This window comes from Antedon mediterranea, chromosome 6 (assembly GCF_964355755.1).
Source record: "Antedon mediterranea chromosome 6, ecAntMedi1.1, whole genome shotgun sequence".
In the NCBI taxonomy this organism is placed as follows: Eukaryota; Metazoa; Echinodermata; class Crinoidea; order Comatulida; family Antedonidae; genus Antedon; species Antedon mediterranea.
The window spans coordinates 4,116,657-4,137,921 of record NC_092675.1 but is presented as its reverse complement, the minus strand read 5'-3'; the positions used below and the strand labels follow the sequence as shown (position 1 = coordinate 4,137,921).

Here is a 21,265-nt window from a genome sequence, read left to right as displayed (position 1 = left end):
CTCTAACAAAGATACCTGAAGTAAAGAGGTGTATCCCTTTTCTGTTCAAATGAACTCTGACATCAATTTAAGTGTTCAGAAACTAATACTGTAGTATACTGTATAAAACAATAAAACATTAAATAAATAAAGTAGTTTACTACCTTATATAATGAATACAGACCTTTATTAGGAAGTAGTGACATATTTATGGAATGAACAGTAATCTTAAAACAAAAATGTTTTATAAATATTTGAGAAATTTGGCTACAATAATATTAAAAATGTATTTTATATTTTATCACAGTTTATTGTGACAAAAAATTACAAGAGAGTATAGATATATATCACAGGAAAATGTTGCGAAAGATGATATTAAATTAGGAGATAGAGTTTGTAACACGAAAATATACGAGATAACAAAACAAGAAGAATGTGGAGTAAAAGAATTAAACGAAGGAGACTAAAATGGTATGGACACATAATTAGATTACCGGATGATACCCCAATCAAACAAACAATGAAGGAAACTAACAGGAAAGTAAAACGACCCGTAGGAAGACCAAGAAATAACTGGATGAATCAAATAAAGAAAGACTTACAAGGACTAGTAGACACTAACACAATAACAAACCATCCTGCCATAAACAGAAAAAAATGGAAACAAATTGTGGAAAGCGTAATGTCGGAAGACGGAAAACGTTAACAACAATTATTGTGACATTGTACCATATATAAATATGTGTTTGGAGAACATAATATTTTTACTACAGCATCAATGCATGAAATAAAAAGTACTGTACACATTTTGTAGCTCTGTGCATGTAAAGTAGAATATTGTTGTACAGTATAAAGAAGGCTTATTTAATTGAATACAATCTTTGAATCTGAAGTAAGAAAATTACCACATACAATGAGCGAGAAAGATGGTAATTTATCTCATGGGATAGATACAGATATTCTGAAATGGGGTGATTTGATCTGGCTGTGCTTTGAAAATAGGAAAATAAGTGCCATTTCCAAGAGGAAATCTAAATGAATTCTCTCTTTAAACTTGGCAGGATTGTTATTAAACCAAGGTGTTTGATTTCCATGAACATTCAGTACAACTTGCAGTATTTTATTGAAATAATTTCATTGGATCCAAATAATTAATTATGAGTAAATGTCTTTTTAGATGTGATTAAATTACACTAACCAGAAATAGTGTTGGTAGTGGTTTGTGGGGATTCTTTCACTTGAGGGCATGGTTTATGGACTGTACCATTTATGGAGAGGGATGTTCAATGAATTGTCTAATTTTCGAGTACATCTCGCTCTATGATGATGATTGTGTGTGGGGATGCTCCCGCTTGAGGGCATGGTCTATAGACTGTACCATTTATGGAGAGGGGATGTGTTCAATGAATTTTCTACTTTTCAAGTATATCTCGCTCTTTGAAGAGAAAATGGCATTTGCCGGTTTATCCAGGCTAGGTAAGCTAGGTATCTCCATTTTCTTTGGCATACTGTTCAATTCATCCATATTTTGGCTGGCGATGAAAAGTATATATAACTAATAGAATATTACTGATACCTACAGAATGTACTAATAAGACTGATACAAATTACTCATGATGGAAATTCAAAATATTTGTGATGCATTTGAAAGGTCATCATTAAAATGCAGATTAACCTACAGTGTACGGTTTTTCAATATTATATATTTATTTTATATAAATCTAAATTTCATAAATCCATTGTGAATCGGTAATCTAAGGGTCTGTTTCTACTGCATAATTCCAACTGTTTATTTGATAATAGATAAAAAATAATTTTATAATCAACATCAAATTTTTTTGGGTTTTTTATTCGATAAAACCATTTAAAGCATTGGATGATATTGATGTTATATACAGTCAGCCATTATTTTGCATGGTTTGCTAAATTTTGCACGATAATAGCGGTCTGATGGTCTAGGTGTTTTAATCATTATTTTGGGAATGCCATTTAACCAGGCTAATGTGAATATGTGAATAGGTACATCGCTGGGGTTCTATACTCCAAAACACTAACAATTACATAAAATGATTTTGGTATGGACAGACACACATGACAAAGTCTTCACAAGTTTTATTGTACACAAGCTATTTTCTAGATAAATCTACTATAAGAATGTACTTTAACCCCAAATAAAACAAAATGCTGGATCACAATTGTCAACATTCAATACAAATTTATCTATGATTTAAAAGTTTACAAATAATAAAATATATTGACAATCTGCAACCATAGTACTACTCTGAGCAATAAGAAGTACAGAACAAACAATTATGGATCATACAATTATGATTTTGAATAATTTAGATGCGACATCTATTGTTAAAATAATATAAAAAATTCTAACTACAGGTATATTAAGCTCTGTCTACACTATCAAACTTTATGTGACAAAAAAATGTGAAGTGTCCATATATGAACATGATGATGTCATACCACTACCATATTTGGACACATCACACAAACTAGTTTAATAGTGTAGGCAGAGCTTCAAACTTCACAGTATCTGATGATACTGACTTCAGCCCTAGCCAGTGTTCTAGAATCAAGGACTGTGGAAAATCCTGTGTTAAAACACATGGTGTTTGGTTGCTTATACAGTGCAGCGGGTAACATTTTAAAAATCAAATTTGGTAACAACATTATTAATTTAAACCTTAATGTAACATATTCTATGTAAAATACAATATGCTACAGTATATTAATATTTATTTATTCAATTTAAATAAAGAAATGAGACTATACCAATAGATGGATGAGATTATCAAGATATTCAAATTATAGACAAAAATCACCTCCCTAGATCATTCAAACTTCAAGTAAATCTTATTAAGTCATCAATCTTAATAAATGGAAATGTCATTGAGAGCCTTTTCCATTACCATCCTCATACACTATCTGTTTTACAGTTTATTTGCTAATTATCATCAGGAGGATAATCCCATACAGCAGGAAACATGTCAGAAAGTAATTCACCTAGGTCGTGTTCGTACGGTGGTTAAAATAAGCGCTTAATTTCACCCATGCCTCGGGTTATAAATTGAGCGTTGTTCGTACTTGAAATATTTAACCGCTTAAATGCTTAATCGACGAATCACAAACCGGAAATTACGTTTTAAGGTCAGTTGTCTTTACAACCTACGACCCCATTTTCGCACGCTAGTTTCGTGTTGTATATTGTTTACTCGCGATCTTTCTTTACAATAACAATTACTTGCTACCTTTTACACTGCTTATCCTTGCGACAAACCTTATGCCTCTTAACGCCGATAATCCTGCCGAAATATGCCTTCTCCTGACGACCATTATTTTACTCATTGACGAAGAATTTGAGCCCAATGTTACACGACGGAAACACCACCGACCAGCGGCTCCCCGACCAGCTAGGCCTACTAAGCGGTCTACACCAACAAGGACAGCACCAGCTGACGATCGCTCTCGAAGCGTGTATGCAAGAGCTTCGTAGGAGAAATGACGGGCCTAGGCAGCGAACGTTTGTCAAAATTTGACACATTGCCTCTATCGGAGATTTATTATCCTCGAAGGCCGAGTATAATTGGATTATCGCTGAAATAACCTGCAAATTTGGTGAACATTTTACCTCGAATTTTTTGTAGCCTGAGGCAAAAGTTAATTGGGCCACGCGAACGGAAATCGGGAATAAGCTGGTATTTTCAACCCCTACGAACAGGCCCCTAGATAAAAAAGCAATTGACCTTTGTGTTGACCTGGAACTTACAGCTCCCAAAAGTCCAAGTATCGGTATGTAGGCCTACAAGTGTGAAGGTATTGAATGAAGACAAGACAAGAACAGACACCGTGGGTGAACAATTCATGTGGGACAATTATAAACAAGCCTGTATCCAGGTTTTTACAGAAGGATTCGTTTTTCCACAAAAGGGCCAACAAATTGTCATCAACCGAGTAGTGTAAAGTAGGCCTATTCCATCAGCACTTGTCTAGTCTAGCTTGAGGAGGGCACATGAAAAGGTTTTAACCCCCAAATTCCTCCTGTCTACTACGAGTTTGGATATTGATATTTATGATAGAATAACACAATAAAATCAATGTTAAATAAAATTTCACATTTTTCATAGAGTACATAGGGTCAGAGAATATAGAAACACCCAAAATTATTTGTTATATACAGTAGCTTTAACTATAACATGATAACTAGCTTAGTTTATTCACAGAACTTAGAAAAAAATGTTAGGTGCAAGCAATATACTGTACACTCGGATACAGTAGTTCATTAATATTTCATTATAACTAATATCTATTCATTAATAAAACAAACAGTAACAATTTTAACCAAATTTGGAATTTGTTCTCTATTTTTTCAAAAAGCAAATTCAACGATACCAATTTGTACATAGTTAATCTTACAGTATCATTCTTTGTTGTCTGGTAATCTAACAAAGTTGAACTGTACAAATTTGTTCAATTGAATGGATGCAGTATTGTGTAAATAGGGTACATGTTCAACATAGCATTTAGTATAGAAACCCTACAAAACATTGTGAATTACAACAGGGTATTTCTTGAGGCTATTTAGTCTTGTTTAACAAGTATCATTAACAGAAGACATATAAAAAGGCATTCTTATGCACTTGGAATTGCACAATACCCTTATCTAGTTATGCAAGGACTGCCGTGGGTGCAGTGTTAGCGCTATGATGGCCGCCGCTCCAGTAAATTAAGCCATCAGACTCAAGAGACCATCCTCTTAATAACTAAAGGATTTGTTTTCAATGGCCTCAAGCTAGAGAAGAGATCACCTAACCTTTTTGTTTGTTTTTATTTATTTTGCAATAGAGTACAACTATTTTCCTTTTAATTTCCCAGAGCTTTTTAATAATCAACCAGAGGATTGTAATTCTTCAAAGATTGTAAAACTTGTAAATTGTCACCTTTATGCTTGGAATAGGTTTCCATTCACCCATAAAGAGGAAAGTACATACTTGTATAGTAAAGTACAAGCGTAAGTCTGTACATAGTACATATTGTAGGCATAATGTACAGTATGTTCTACTACGTACTGTTCTACTCACTTATTTAAGTGGTCTAGGTAGCACTGATATCCGCTTCTAATTTTAGACTGATAAGATAATTCAATAATTTAACTTGGTACAGTAATCAAAATAAATTTCATATAAATGTGTATGTTAACTGGCTTTCTTTACTTTCCAAATGATCAGAAAACTATTGTATTATAGGCGAATTCACCTCTATCATAATTTGATTTTTCTGAATACCAATACAAACGTTCTTGCACTTTTATCTAAATATAATGTCCTTAAAATAGAATTTCTTTGGATACCAATTTATAAAGAAAACAATTTTGACATACATGCATTTTTTTTTAACCCGCAAAATTTACCTCCTTGGTCTCAGTCAGGACAATGGTATGTCCTAAACTGTAACAAGTCAACTGATAAGAATGCGCCTAAGGGTGCCGTAGCTACCAATAGGGAGGACACAGCACAATATAAAACCAATAGTAGATCTACCTTAACCATGCTATAGAGTGTACTGTAAAGATTTAGAAGCAAGAAGTGAGAAACATCAGAAAATTTCCACTTCCATTTTCCACTCCATTAAACAAAACTATTATAAAGCTATTTTAAAAGTTTAAAAATGTCCCTTTTGTAGTATTAGTAGAAGTTAAGTTATTATAAGTCTGATTACATTTCATAATGCCTCAAACAATATTAAATTAACTTACAATAAAAAAATGATTTCAGAATGTAATTGGTCGGCAATGGTGTTCTTTTTTTAAACATAATGTACAGGGTACAGTACCTACTGAAAAATAGTGCATTTATGCAGTCTGAAATAAATTTTAGATGACACCAAATATTGTTTTTTAATGGTAGAGGTGCAAGGATATTCTTGCTTATATGTGTAAGATGGCCTGTACCATCTTGGGTTGTTTAATGAAATTCTATTTTGAGTAATTAACTTCTTTTAATAGAATATTGGCCATTTAATATTTAAAAAGTTTTGTTTTGCCATATATTATTAGTGACGATTCAATGTCAAATTTTGTACAGTGTAATCGAAATGTCATCTTATAAATAATTCTACAAGTACAAAAAATAGAACATCAATATGTGTCCGGACATGAATAACACAAAAAGCATTTGTCTTTTAAAACTGACATGTTATACTACATAGAAAAGATATTAGTAAGTTATAACATATTGGATTGTCAAGAATGTCAAAAGTGTGAAGAGAAATTACATTATTGTCTTTTATTTATATGGAAAACATAATGTAATGATTACTTATTGCTTGCTGCCACTTGGATGTAGTAGGGTTAGTGGATTGTATCATTTACAAAAGGGATATTTAACTTTAATTGAATTTGGTTTAGTTTACCTTCAAAACCAAAAAAAAATTACCCACATGACACTAGTAAAACTAAAAATAAAGTTTACGATAGAAACAGGACAAGAGGCGTTTAACACCCGTAAAAATGTACACCTGGTTCAGACTTCATCGCCCTCTGCTGCTGTCAGGTAACTGTACAATCGCGATTAATAACATCACTCCCAAAAGATTAAACAGCCAACGACAAAAAGAGCCGACCAGTCAGACTCCAGGTCTTAGCTCCTAGACAATTTCATGATTGCTTGGAATCGTTAATGTTAATGCTGGACACGACATGTAGGAGACATGTAAATGGTTTAATTCCTCGTTCACGCACACATTTCTCTATAAATTGTTGCAAAAGGCTGGAGGCAGTCTATAACACAATGTCTAAATGTCTACATTTGTTTCTTTTTATCGACAAGTACAAAAATATCACAAACATGTTTAAATCATCCATTAAATAAACATTCACCACTTTTCAATAAGGGTGCATTTACAAAACTTGAAGTTCTGGGGCCAATCCCAGATAACTTATTATAAAAATTCACTAACAATGGCTCTCCATATGTATTTGAATTTGGAGTAGCGGGGCTCCGGAAGATGAGTAGATTCAACAAAGTTGGAGTGATACACACTGGTTCTTCAAGTTTGTGTTGTAATATTTCAACTAAAATATTTCATGAGAACTCTATGCAAATCATGTTACTTTCGCATTCAAATTTTATGAATGGCAGACTAGATTTGAGGATTTTCCGGTCCTGTGGTGCCACTGCCAGCAGCATGTTCCGGGTGCTTAAAAATTGTTTAAACCATAACACAACCTGATCATGGCCTGATAGTCCCTGCTCGCTTTATTATTCAAAGGTGGATCATTATTGACCTTTGTTAATCTATTGAATATCATTAAAATCCTAATTTCATTGTGATGACTTTTTGCAGGTATGCATAATCCAAGTAATATGTAAAGCAACAATTGTATATTAAATTACATTGATTAATGATTTCAATTGAATACATTTCTGAATAATTTTACCAAATGGTTAGTAAATAAAAAGGGAAAACAGTTTGCATTATTGAATATATATGGAATAATTATTTCTGTCCATTATTATCATCTTCAACGGGCAAACTGTTTCACAGAGTCAAGCTTGTCATTTCTTAAGCTCTGTTCACACCATGAAACTAGTTTGACAAAAAAAGTGTGATGTGCCCAAATATGGTAGATAATAAACATCATCTATTCACTTTGGGCAAATCACATTTTTTTACCACATACAGTTTGATAGTGTAGACTTCAGGTGTACTGTTTTTCTATATGAATTTGCGATTCATCAGTGGATCTTTTGTCTTTGCCAGGGTGTTTATATGCGATCATTTGTCCATCCTGTTTACACAATTTCTAGCAAATTCATTCATATCATTAAAGACACCTTCCCTACATTTTTTAGATCTAATTTAAGATCACAAACTATATTTAATGTAAAAATAATACTATATGGTCCTATTGCGATAACTTTTTTCGTCTTTAAAACGGTTAAAAATGTGAAAAATAAGTTGATTCTAATCATTATAGCGGCCCGCTATAAATCCCAAAATGCATTGCGAGCGGATTGATATTTTTGTTTTTCTTCTGTAATTCACCCACTTTTCGATCGATCGTGAGGCCAAAACAAATGGAAGAATCCTAAGTTTTTAGCGAAAATACCAGTTTTTTTCCAATTTGTATCAACGGACTCTGGCAAAAATAGAAAGATAATTAATGCAGCAACTATACAACGTCAGGCTAGGTATATAGCTAGCGTACGATGTTTGTACGTTACCGATGTTTACCAGCTAGGCCTACAAAACTAAGCCTAGCTAGGCTAGGCTTAAAGACCGTCCACGAGAGGTCATTCGCCGCGAGCTACTTAGGTAGTGCATTGTTTCTCACTTTTTATCATAATTTACCATAAAACGTACATTTAAGACAAGGAATGACCTGGTTTAATGTTTTTAAAGTAATATATATGTATTATTTTTACAAAACGTCACAAATTGTAGGGAAGGTGTCTTTAACTTGTACATGTTTATACCACATTATATTGACAAAACAAACAAGGACATGTTCACACTTTTCACTCAAAAACAAAACATTGAAACATGAGTTGTGAAACAACACATTTCAGACATTTTAAAGGCTGAAATAATATTTTCTTTTTATCCTAACCAAATCAAATATTATCTTACAGTAACACCAAAATAATAGTTTCATCTTTGTATTGTGTTACCACCCAGTACAGTATTGGCAAAACAGAAATAATAAGAAGGATGTGACTATGTCAATAATCTGGCCTTACCAGATCATTATGGACAATTAGATAAACACAAAGAAGATAAGATTTCTTCACAACATGTGTTAAACCATGGTTAAACCTACCATATTCAATTCCAAGAACAAATTTGTTCCTCAATGGTTTCTTAAAAAAGGGAAAGCGAAACCAAAATACCTACAGTAGGTGCAGTGGATTGTGAATTGTGTTATTTATAGACAAAATAATGATTAAACATTACAGTTATTAATTGAGAATAATTATCATGTTACTAAATATAAACAACATGCAGAGTTTTTACTATCATGTATATTTGGGGTTTTAATTGAAAAAAAAAGTAAAACTGACTCTTTATTTGGAGTTAGTTTTATACTATCATGATTTAATTACAATTATAGTGTAAAGCTCTGTCTACACTATCAAACTAATTCGAAAAAAGTGTGATGTACCCAATTATGGTAGTGATATGCTAAAATACGGTAGTGATATGACATCATCCTGTCCATCACATCACATTTTTTTTGTCACTTAATGTTTGATAGTGTAGACAGAGCTTATGTATACAGTCTAGTAGCACAATAGAGTATATTTTAAGAATAGTCTTCATGCTTGCACATTCAGTACTAGCCCTAAGTGTACTGTATACCAAATGGATGAGGTACAATACTTACTATAGATATTTTAACAATTGACAATCACCTACAATTTAAAATTTCTCTGGAAACAAGTCCATTAAAAAGTTCAAAGGTTAGATGATTAACATAATCACTATTGTTTGTTCTGAACATGGAGGATAATTCCTTTACTATATGGATGGCTTAAATCTGCAGGTCTATTAACTCTATCTGGGAAACAATGAGAACATACAACAAAACAATGGAAGGGATAATAGGTTTATTTGCTATAATAACCTATAAAAACTGTGAAACACCCATGCAATAATGACACCAATAGTGTTAATTGACAACAATAAATCTATTATCTATTCGATGACCATAATTATAGTCAATTTGAATTGGCTCAATACCTTATTTTAAGTACCTACAATTGTACTTAAATACCCAAAGTACAGGAAAACAATTGGTATGTGATTGCATTGGTACACTTCCCTACTGTACTGTTTGAAATGAGAAATACTCTAGAACTAAAGCTTTGTTTACACTGGACTAGAAAAATTGTAAATTTAACCATGGTAGTTTTACCCAATTTCATCATTTAACCAACGTTTGCACTTTTATTTCATGCAGTTATTTTTAACAACATTTAACCGTGATATTAAAAACAATTGACTCGCATGTGCACGTTCGGATTGAACTTTTTACCCGCATGGTTAGTTTTACCAAGACCATTGACTGCCCAGTAAAAGTAACTATTGGACTTTGTCCTGATGGAATTGTAGTTGGATTGGATTTTTATTGGTCACTTCTGCCAGCGACTCGGTTAATTTGACCAAATTAAGTTCATTGCAATCGAGACTTAATACTCAAGATAAGATAGTATGCAAAACAATAGAAAAGTATAAAATTGATCAAAATGTATGTACACTTTTAGTATACCTTCACTTTATAGTAATTCTGACGGTTCTGTTTGCTTCTATTATTGTTCAATCAATACATTATTAATTTATTTCATGAAATACAATCACAAAATTAGTTACAATGCTGATCAGCTCAAAGGAAAATTTTTATTTTTTTTATAAAAGCATTAAATTGTAGGAATGTATATAGTGAAAGGTCTGTAAACAATCTGAAGTCCTTGTGAATTCTCAACATCTACATTTGGCTTTCATCATGAATTTTCTTCAAGGATTTATTATTCACAATTGTACAATAAACCCACTTGCATGTACTGAATTATACATTTGCTTCACATTTAACAAGAAGGTTGAAGTTTCATAATATTTTTGTAGTAAAACGCAATCTCCTCCCAAAAAAATTATTTAAAATAAATTTACTGTAAAAACTATTATTTATATGCATCATTTGATAACAGTAACTACATTGTTTTGTAGTGTAATGGTATGATACTTTACCTAAGTGAGAGAGATTACAGGTTCGAATACATTTTTCATATAAAGTTGGATATTTCATTGCTGAGATATCAGTTAAAGATATACTTATTACATAATGTACCAAATTAAAATTTGAAATTAATTTTATGCTGTTGACTAATGTTTGTAAATTATGATTTTGGTAATTCATTTTTAAGAATTGATTCATAGTCCTACAGCATTAATACTGGTATTTTTTAGAAATCACAGGGAAAAATTTCATTTGAAAATTTTGTTTACCAAAATTGCTAATCAAACTGATTTTTTAGTCAAGAAACATAGTTTTGTATTGTATTTTTTGCTACACAATTGTAGAAATGTGTAGCAAAAAGGTTGTTTTGTATAGCTTTTTGCTATGCTACACTGGTGAAATTATTCCCTGATTCAGATTACCAAATTATAGCAAATGATGTCATTTAAATCATTCACTATTTAAGGAATTAAAAAAATCACAGTTCTTTTATTGAGTACCTACTGTAATTACTGTATCTCATACCTTATGCAAATATTCATATTACTGATATTTTATGTGTAAAATTACCAAATTACCAAACTATGTCATCATTGAAAGTCAATTGCATTCATAACTTACTAGATCCTTTACAAACAATTTCATAAACAAATGTAAACAATGAAACTAAACAGGAGATATGAACACAGGCGGACATGGGATTTTCCCACATCATTAAATCATTCTTTTGAAAAGTCTAAAAATAAATTCAGGGTGAAATACTACTTTTACTTGTTCATGTTTTGTCTAAATTTGGAATGAAAGTAGAGAATTTCCAAAAGCAGACAAATTGATCCAGAGAATTGTGTAATGCAATGAATAACAAAATGGATTTCGTATCTGAATACATAATTATGTCAATGCACATCATAAAAAAATCCCCAATATTTCCACAGCTGAATTCAATTACAATCAATAGCATGTGTTTGTCTTTTTTCTATCAATTATTACCAGGATAATCAAACAAGAAATCTTGTATTAACATTTTTTCTTTTTTTTTCTAAAATATTGATGTTTATTAAATTATTATAATTTGTTTTGTAGGAGGGGGATACTCACATTCACTAGATAAACAAAACATACAATGAACAAACTAAAGAGCCAAAAAAGTAAAGGTGAAATGACTAGCGGCCGCCGAAATATTATCAACAGCAGCAGACAGACAACAAAATTTCATACCATACCTTCAAACTGGTTATCCTTTCCGATGACATCAAACGACTTTTTTGCCACATTTGGTAGGATTCCTTGCCATCTCTGAGAACAACACGAACTAAATAAAAAGCTAGCAGTAATTAGTCCAATAAGAATGTTATAACAAGCCATTTTTTGGCGGATTCCAGTAATTGAGTAAGGCGACGATCCGAGTGATAGATTCCAGGGCCAAATCTTCAATTTCCAAAACCCAACAAAGCAATCAGTTTCTGCTGGGGCAATCTCTGTGTGTAAATTTGCAACCAGCCTAAATTTCCATGTACTTAAATTCTCTAAAAATCGTTCGTTTCTGGTCAATAATCAAATAGTAACGGTCGAGGAATTCGCAAAGGTAAAGAGGGACCGAAAAAATTCACCACCTGTACTTATCACACAAAAACAACAATAACTTTTCCCTATGTTATGCACGTCTGCTGAGCACCTTCTTAACCTGTGTGTTTTCTGATGAATGAACTGAACCATTCAAGCGCGAAGCAACTTTGCACGCCCTCCTAGAAGGCGCTCTCTATATTTGTTTTAAATAGAAGAGTTTGAGAGAAAGAGTTTGTATAACTTCGTGAGCCCCATTCATTAATTTCGTAATACTAAATACTCATACTATTAAGGTCTAGTATAGAATCAAGAATCAGAACTATTTATTTGGTACAAAAACAGATAAAAAAAGAGAAAGGATTAGGGAAACTGTACTTTCGAGGCCAACAAATGGCCGCAAACATGAACAACAGTAATTTATTTAGTTATTTTATTTCATCAAAACAAACAGCAACAAAAATTGCTACTTATATTTGTTATAACATTTGTTTATACATAACTCTATAAGAATAACAAACAGTAAAAAAACAAATAAATAATAAAACAATAATTTAAATTTAAATATGAAACCTCAGACAAAATATGTTTTTATTGTGATGGATCGGAAAGCTTCCGAAGTTTCTTTTATTATATTTGGTGCATTGCTATTGTTCACTACTGGTATACTAGGCCGTAGGCCTATTGTACGAAATAAAATAGACCTACTGCATAGGTGGATTTCAAGAGTCATGAAATGACCATACAATGGTTTAAATTATTAAGCATTTCGTATATAAGAATCTTAAATCAACCTATACTAAGCCTAGACCTAGTATGAGTATTTAAGATATGAATTAATGGTATTCACAAAGTTTTAAAACAATCAATGATCGATAAAAACGTATAAAAGCGCATCTATATATATAAATATAAAATCATCAAGAAAGATGTTGAAAACTGTTTCAATATAGGCCACGCAGTCTCTACTCGAAGTAGTACAGTATAGTAGTGTACAATCTTTTATTTTGTACATATATGGATATACTACTATCCGAAATAAAGGGAATGAATGAATGAATACACTTTTTCTTGACAACTTTTACAATATTACCTGTCGTGATTTATAAATCTATAGAGGGCGTTATACTAAAAGTACTTTTTCCCTGTAAAGATTCTTTAAATTTTGATTGGTTAAAAGTTTTGGACAAAATTCATAATTGTTGGCAACCACCACGCGCAAACTCGATCGACGCTATTATTATGTTTTATTTGGTGTGTTTGTTTTGATTAGGAAATCTACCACATTAATTAGGCCTCTCTAGGGTACAGTATAAATGTAAATAACTTACGAGGTAGACTAGCCTACTACTAGCTAGCTAGGCATAGGATACCTAGCCTAGCTAGGCCTATCCCAGCAGGCCTATTTAGGCCTATCCCAGCAGGCCCTAGAAGGCTAGACTATTTAGGCCTATCCCAGCCAGGAGTCTAAACATTTTAAAGGCATGCCTAACTAAGCTAGGCTAGTAGTAGTGTAGTAGAGGCCAGCCAGTAAGAAAAGTAGGCCAGCAGTGCACATGCCTCTATCTAACTAGGCTAGGCCTAGTCAAGGCCTAGGCCTCCTAGTAACTGGACTCTATCTAGACTAGGCCCCCTGGTGGCATAGGGCCTAGCCTAGCCTAGTAGTACTAGGCCTAGCTAGTAGTAGTAGGTATGCTACCTAGCCTAGAGGCCTTCTATTGTTAATATTATATTATTAATTAGGCTAGCAGCCCTACTAATACTCTAGGTAGGCCGAGTTGTACTTTTAGAATAGATAGGCCTAATTCTATATCATCATTAAACCAACGTAATAATATCATAGGCCTAGGCCTATAGTAATCATTTTTTTATGCTGTTAATTTAGGCCAGGTTTCAAAGTTCAGTATTCATTTTTTATTTACTGAGAAAAGAAAATACAGTAATAATTTTCTTTGCTTGGTATTGATTTTGACCTATTAATAGTTTAAAGGATTTGATTACACCATTGAAATACACATATAGTATAATTAAATATTATTTTTGTGATTCAATCACATTATTTTCAAAATTCCTATAAAAATAATGAGCAAAAAATCCTTCAGTTAACTTAAATAAAAACAAAGATAACTAAATTCTCCGACCTCCTACAGTCCAGTGTTCCAATTTTAAATCCATTTATCTGGCTCCTATGGCAACTATCTACAAAGTAAACTACTGATGTGAAGTAATACTTTCTCATTACGCATTAGACCAATGACCGAGCATTCATTGAGAAGCCTTTCAATTAAATCACAGTGCATGCTATTTTAATATCATACAGAGCTCCATGACAGTTGCCATAGTAATTGATAAACCACATGTGTAGTCATTTGTATGTAAGATCTTGCATTGTAAACAAGGACCTGTGATGCATATCCGTATTCTGCTATAATTTGATGTTTTTTCTTGGTATTTAAACCTTTTTATGCTATATGTACTTTTCCATACGGTTGTAGGTAAGTTCTGACAGTTTTCATAAACTCTATCTGAACTATGGTTTAGTATAATATCTATTTAAGGTATCCTGTTTTATAGTGAAATATGATAACATTGGTATTTTGGCTTTTCAGTCCAGGAGTTTTTTTTTTTTTTGCTTGTTGAAGTATTTTTTTACATGCTATTAGAAAAGAAGAGTTAAAAGTAAATACATAAATTAAGTCTTCCGCATTATTTTCACAAATGTCCAAATACACTAGAACAAAACCAAAGGAGGAATTCTCCTGTAGACAGACAGATAGAAATCAAATTTGTTATGGAAATCATGATCATTGTTACTAGTGATTTACTATATCATAAATTAATTGTTTACTAAATTAAACACAAATCATGTTCATTGCTGCAACACATCAACTGTAAACTGAAATAATTATTTTAACCAGGGAGTTGTAATTTTATGTTTAATAACAATGTTTTTTTAATTGCATTTTGATAAACCGCTGGCTTACTCTAATCCAGTAATTGTAACTCATAAACATTGGTAAATAATGATATTTATCATGGCCTAGTCTTTGAATATTATCCATTGTGAACTATCATCTAAAATCAATACTTAAAGCCACTCTTAATACACTAATATCCTACAAGGCAGTGTACATATTTTTCATATTTCCTGATGGTGTAATATGATAGTATACGGTAATGGAGATATCTGGTGCGATTACTCAACCATGTCCTTCATTAAATCCTTATTGTTTATTGCAAATATCTTTAGTCTGTTTATGGTGATTATGTTCTTACTAGCGGATGTTTAATTCTACTTATAACAGATAATTTGTACTATACACTTGATTTTAATTAGAATTAGTACAACATATATAATCCATTAAAAAAACTAAAAGAGAAAATAATGGTAGGCTATGATTCAACTTTACTGGTATTAGTAACTTACTTACTAATTTCTTTGATTTTGGTAATGCAATTTTTTAAAATTAATATTATTTTGAATTAATTAGTATGAGAAGAGAAGGATCATTTAAATTAAATTCTATAGAGTCACACTGAATATACTGTGTTGTAAATAGGTAATAAGTGGACCCAGTGCCTGAAAAATGAGAAACTAAGTGCTGAACTATAATATAAAATATATCATTTATCCCTAAAATATCCCCAACCCGCTTGATTTCATAATAGGCTAATGATCTTTGTTTTCTTTTTTTCTTCCAGTAGACAAATAAGCATTCAATACAGTATCACTCTTTGAAACATATATTTTGGCAAAAATGGCAACCAAAGTTGAGCCTCGTCTGGAGGCCAGGTCAAGTATGTTGGGCAAGAATAAATCAAGCTTCTTTGAGTTGACACGACGCAACGTCAAGGCTGGTAACAGTTACGTGTCGATGGCTTGCGCACCGAGCTTAGAAGATCTTGAAGATGATGAACATAAGGGTGAAGTTGAGGTAGAGAATACGTACAGAATGGACCCCCCAAAAAGGTATAGGCCTAAGAGTAAAAGATAATGAGATGTTTGTGAAAATGTTTAATTTGATTTTAAATGTAAAGAGAATTAATTTTCAGGCTGTTAGGGAGACTTATCTTGAATGACACCACCAAAAACAATAAATTCATGTCACACAAACAACCCAGTGGCATCATTCCTGATGAGTCTCCCTGACAGTTTTTAAGCAACCTTTAAGGATTTAACTACAAATAAATTGTTTATACTAATAAACAATGAAATTATTAGGATTACAAAATGACTCTCCCATTCAAAAAAAAATCTTTAATTTTTTTTTCTTATTTTAAACATGTTTATAATGTTTGATAATAATCACAAATATCAAGAACAAACAATTCATAGTTCTAGGCTAATGATATGTAGGTTATTGATTTAAATCAAATTTTTGAGTATAATTCAGTCTATCCATATTATGCATGTTTAATTGTTTGTAGATTTCTTGTAGAGCATGTACAACCAATAATCCACTCTACACTTGAGAAACACTTAGCAGATTTGGTCATCTATGATGCAAGTGTCATCGGAAATCTAAGTAAATGCATCGCTGGTGAAGTCAATGAACAGGTCAAGTTATTAGACTTCCCAAGGTTTAAGGTCAGTTTGTCGCCATTTAATATCGCTCTCGTCAATACAGATGTGGGTGGAAAAAAAAATCAACTTTCAGACGTATTATAATGTTATACTCATTAGACAACTTTGTGAGAAAAAAAATTGTATGTAATTCCCGGTCAAAGTTGCAAATCATCATACCATATTATTAATCTTTTTTTTCTTTCCTACATTATTTTATAAATATGAGAATTAAAATTTCATAATCAACATGGGTCCATTTAATTGTTTGTAATAATAATAAGATGTGAATTTCAATGATATATTCAATAGTGTAGAAAATATATTGAATTCATCATGTAATGTTTTATCAAAGCTAAGTCAACTTGCATTTAATTAAATGTATTTACAAAGGTTTGAAGTGAATGACGGCATGGCAACTAACAACAACCTTCACTGGATTCAGTGGTCATTTATAATTAACATAAATGTTTATGTGATAGTGCAAGCAAATTCAATTATTACTAATGATGATCCGGGTTAGTACTGTAATAAACAGAAACCCATAGTGTTGCTATCCGGGCTAGCAAGTAATAAACAGAATCTCATAGTGTTGCTATCCGGGCTAGCAAGTAATAAACAGAATCTCATAGTGTTGCTATCTAGGCTAGCAAGTAATAAACAGAATCTCATAGTGTTGCTATCTAGGCTAGCAATTAAAGACCCATTCCCTACATTTTAAGGTCACAAACTACATTAATGTAAAAATAAATATTATATGGTCCTATTGAGATAACTTTTTTCGTCTTTAAATGGTTAAAAATGTGAAAAATAAGGCGATTCTAATAATTTAGCGGCCCGCTTTTCGATCGATCGTGAGGCCAAAACAATAGAAGAATCCTAACTTTTCAGCGAAAATACTGGGTTTCCCACAATTTGTATCAACGGAGTATGTCAAAAACAGAAAGATAATTAATGCAGCAACAAAACTAAGCCTAGCTAGGCTAGGCCTAAAGACGGCCAATGAAAGGACATTCGCCGCTTTTTATCTTCATTTACTATAAAACGTACATTTAAGACAAAGAATGACCTGACCTGACCTTAATGTTTTTAAAGTAATATGCATTATTTTTACAAAACGTCACAATTTATAGGGAATGGGTCTTTAACAAACAGAATCCCGTAGTGTTGCTATCTCAGTCTGGGCTACTATTTCTGAGCTACTGTAGCAATTATAACATATTTTTACTATTAAATTCAAATTAGATGCTTTCACTGACTATAAACTTGTATCTACAGTATTCCAAATAGGACAAATAGTAAATGAAGCAAATCTAGTTGAGTCTCTATAGAATATTAACCCAGCAGCATTCTTGTTCTCATTGCATTCAACAGAAACAGATGTACTGACGATACAAACACTTGTTTGTTGATCCTAATAGCTATAGATAGATTCACTGCACAGTTCGCAGGTGTTTTTATTGTTGCTGCACGAACATGTCTATTAACTTTCGTCCTTACATTAATTAGATTTAATCTATCGTTCTTTTATTATTAAATACTCTAAGGCCTAAGGAAATTTCCTATTATTATCAATTGGGATATTGTTTTTTAAGCCTTGTCTACACTATCAAACTTTATGTGACAACAACAATGTGATGTGCCCATATATGGATATGATGTCATATCACTACCATATTTAGGTATATCACTACCATATTTGGGCACATCACACTTTTGTCAAACTAGTTTGATAGTGTAGACAGAGCTTAAGAAATATTTATCTTCTTTATAAAGCTTCAAAATCAGTTATTCTCATTTCATTCAATTGATTGAATTGGCATCAAGTCAAGCTTTACATTTTGAAGCCTTTACAACAACAAAACATAAATTAATTTAAAAGATTTTAAATTATGTTTTGCTGTTGTTGTTTGCTGAAATAGGCACACTGTAAACTTGATAAACATTCTCATAGTTTATTATTTAGTTAAATTAAAGTTCATAACATAGCTATTGCTAAGGACCTATTTAGACAAAAAAAAACAAGGATATTGTGCCCCTTAACAGACTCGGTAATTTCTGTCCCTCTATTCACAAAGTTTTAAAACAATAATTATTTTTGTATTTTAGCTGATTTGCATGGTGTACATTGGTGAGAAACGAGATCAAGACGTACAACTCGGAAGCCGATGTTTATGGGATTCACAACGAGATACATTTGCATCAGCTTCGTATGAGAGTTCTGTCCTCTTTGCATCGGCGACTGTTTACGGACTTTATTATGAATAATTTTACTACATGCATCTACCTGAGACCATTTTTTAATAATGGAGTTTATAAAGACTCTTCATATTGCCGAAAATAATTGTTACCTTTATGGGTCAAAAAATTACCGTATATAAAAATAAAGTTACCTCATAGGTTTTAAAAATAAATTTTGTAAATATATTAAATTAAAGATACACAAGTTATTGTTAAATTATTCAATTGTTTATTGTTGAATTTTTAAGCCATTTCAAATTATTTTTTAATTTATTTTGCCATTTACTGCAACCTGTAGAGATGTAAAATGTTTCTATTTAACAAAATGAAATGGTGTAAAAAAAATCAACTGCTAAAAAAATAGCAACGATGTTTTAAGTAAACAGTTTTATTTTATGTGATAACAAGACGTTTTAAAGAGCTAGTTGGCACCAAAGATTGCTCATACAAATTTTAAAACTCTTAATGTAAAGCTCTGTCTACACTATCAAACTAGTTTGATAAAAAAAAGTGTGATGTGCCCAAATATGGTAGTGATGTACCCAAATATTGTAGTGATATGACATCATATCCATATATAGGCACATCACATTTTTTGTCACATAGAGTTTGATAGTGTAGACAAGGTTTAATGCAGCAACCTAATGATGGTGACAATCTTTTCTTTTACAATTGTTCATTTTTTTCAATTACACAGTAATTAAAATGTCATTCAGTGATATTTTAGGTTTTTTGTGGTCAACATTTTTGCTTACCAACCATGGAGTCCTGGGTTCAAATCCAGTACGAGGTTATTTTACAACACCATTCCCACTGCCTAAGCTTGCATAACCAACTTTAAAAGGTTTATATAAAATTGTTTATAGATGTATAGTTTATAGACCTTTTACATTATGTTTAACCTAAACAGGTACCCTGTCATTGGCTAGTATGTGCTATAGGAGGTGTGCTGATTATCGTATTTTTATTTCAAACTAAGAATACATATTCTGTAAAATAGCTTATTTTTAATATTCTTGTATTATTCCTAATATGTGCATGAATTTTATGTAGCAATATTATTTTTATCAGTTAAATTTATTAACTTAATTATAATCTGTATGGAATTACAGTGTAGACCTATTTTTATTTAAAAAAAAAACATGGTATGGTATTTATATTATTTTTAAATTATGTTTTAATGTTACAGTGTAGGCCTATCTTTTATGTTATAAAAATACATGATATTAATTTATATTATTTTTGTAATTATTTTTTAATGTTACAGTGTAGGCCTATCTTTTATGTTATAAAAAAACATGGTATTAATTTATATTTTTTCTGTAACTATTTGTTAATGTTACCATGTAGGCCTATCTTTTATGTTATAAAAAAACATGGTATTAATTTATATTTTTTCTGTAACTATTTGTTAATGTTACCATGTAGGCCTATCTTTTGTGTTATAAAAAACATGGTATGAATATATATATGCTTCTCTTTCTACTCTTTTAAATTAAGAAAAGTATTAGTAAATTAACTCAACTCAATGTGCAATGTAAACTGTATATTCTATGTAAGTTCTGTTATGTACTCATCTCATATAATAAAGCTTGGTTCCCACTAGAACGTAAAGTTTGGTTCCCACTAGAACGTTAAGCTTGGTTCCCACTAGAACGTAACGCAAGGACGTAAACGCAACGCAAGCGTTTTAACCAATGACAAGCGAAGTTATAGACAGTTAGCAATCACAAGCGAATAAGCCATCGCTTGTGATTGGTCAATTCATTTGCGTTGCGTTACGTCCTTGCGTTGCGTCGCTAGTGGGAACCACGCTTACCGTAAATGGTAAGGAAGAGTGTGATACCTTAAAAACTCTCTTGTAGAATATATTATTTTCGCTACATAGATTTACTTTTGATTATCATTTTAAATGTAATACAATCAGTAGTGAGCTGAATTATAAATGTACTGTACACTGTATAAAATCATAGAGGAATATAATTTCTCCATGATAAAATCTTCTATTTATATTTGTTTAATAATGATAGGCTTAATAAGTTCTATCTTAAATAAAATCGTAAATAATTGTTCGGTTTCATATTGTTAAATTTTGTATGTTCAGATGTTGTTAATAAAGCATGGTATCGATCTCTAATGTTATTATCATCTTTTATCGATCATTTGTTCCTTTA

The 21,265-nt window shown here is 31.6% G+C and overlaps 2 protein-coding genes across 5 annotated transcripts in view; one reads left to right on the top strand and one right to left on the bottom strand.

Annotated features, from left to right (window-relative positions):
* The window catches only part of LOC140052686 (pikachurin-like), a 52,725-nt gene extending 40,294 nt beyond the window's left edge, over positions 1–12,431 (bottom strand). Inside the window, exon 1 of the mRNA XM_072098369.1 lies at positions 11,947–12,431. Coding sequence (XP_071954470.1) covers positions 11,947–12,088 — 142 coding nt within the window. The 5' untranslated portion in view covers positions 12,089–12,431. The remainder of the gene's footprint in view (positions 1–11,946) is intronic.
* Positions 12,432–13,473: 1,042 nt separating this feature from the next.
* On the top strand, positions 13,474–21,162 carry LOC140051395 (dynein light chain Tctex-type 5-B-like). Of its 4 annotated transcripts, none has more exons than XM_072096597.1 (4): positions 13,474–13,591; positions 15,989–16,256; positions 16,715–16,874; positions 18,960–21,162. In XM_072096597.1, exons 2-4 carry the CDS (start codon positions 16,045–16,047, stop codon positions 19,116–19,118), a joined length of 531 nt encoding a protein of 176 aa, XP_071952698.1. In that variant the 5' UTR covers positions 13,474–13,591; positions 15,989–16,044; the 3' UTR covers positions 19,119–21,162. The 4 variants fall into 4 exon arrangements, with proteins under 4 accessions (XP_071952698.1, XP_071952699.1, XP_071952697.1 ...); XM_072096598.1 differs by having other exon boundaries at positions 13,496–13,591; positions 15,992–16,256; XM_072096596.1 differs by having other exon boundaries at positions 13,508–13,604.
* Positions 21,163–21,265: the final 103 nt, after the last annotated feature.

Excerpts from the sequence above, each read along its gene's own strand:
- LOC140051395 (XM_072096597.1), top strand. The coding sequence starts at position 16,045 with ATGGCAACCAAAGTTGAGCCTCGTCTGGAGGCCAGGTCAAGTATGTTG. Across the intron at positions 16,257-16,714 it reads AGAATGGACCCCCCAAAAAG|ATTTCTTGTAGAGCATGTAC; the intron begins GTATAGGCCTAA and ends AATTGTTTGTAG. Across the intron at positions 16,875-18,959 it reads TAGACTTCCCAAGGTTTAAG|CTGATTTGCATGGTGTACAT; the intron begins GTCAGTTTGTCG and ends TTTGTATTTTAG.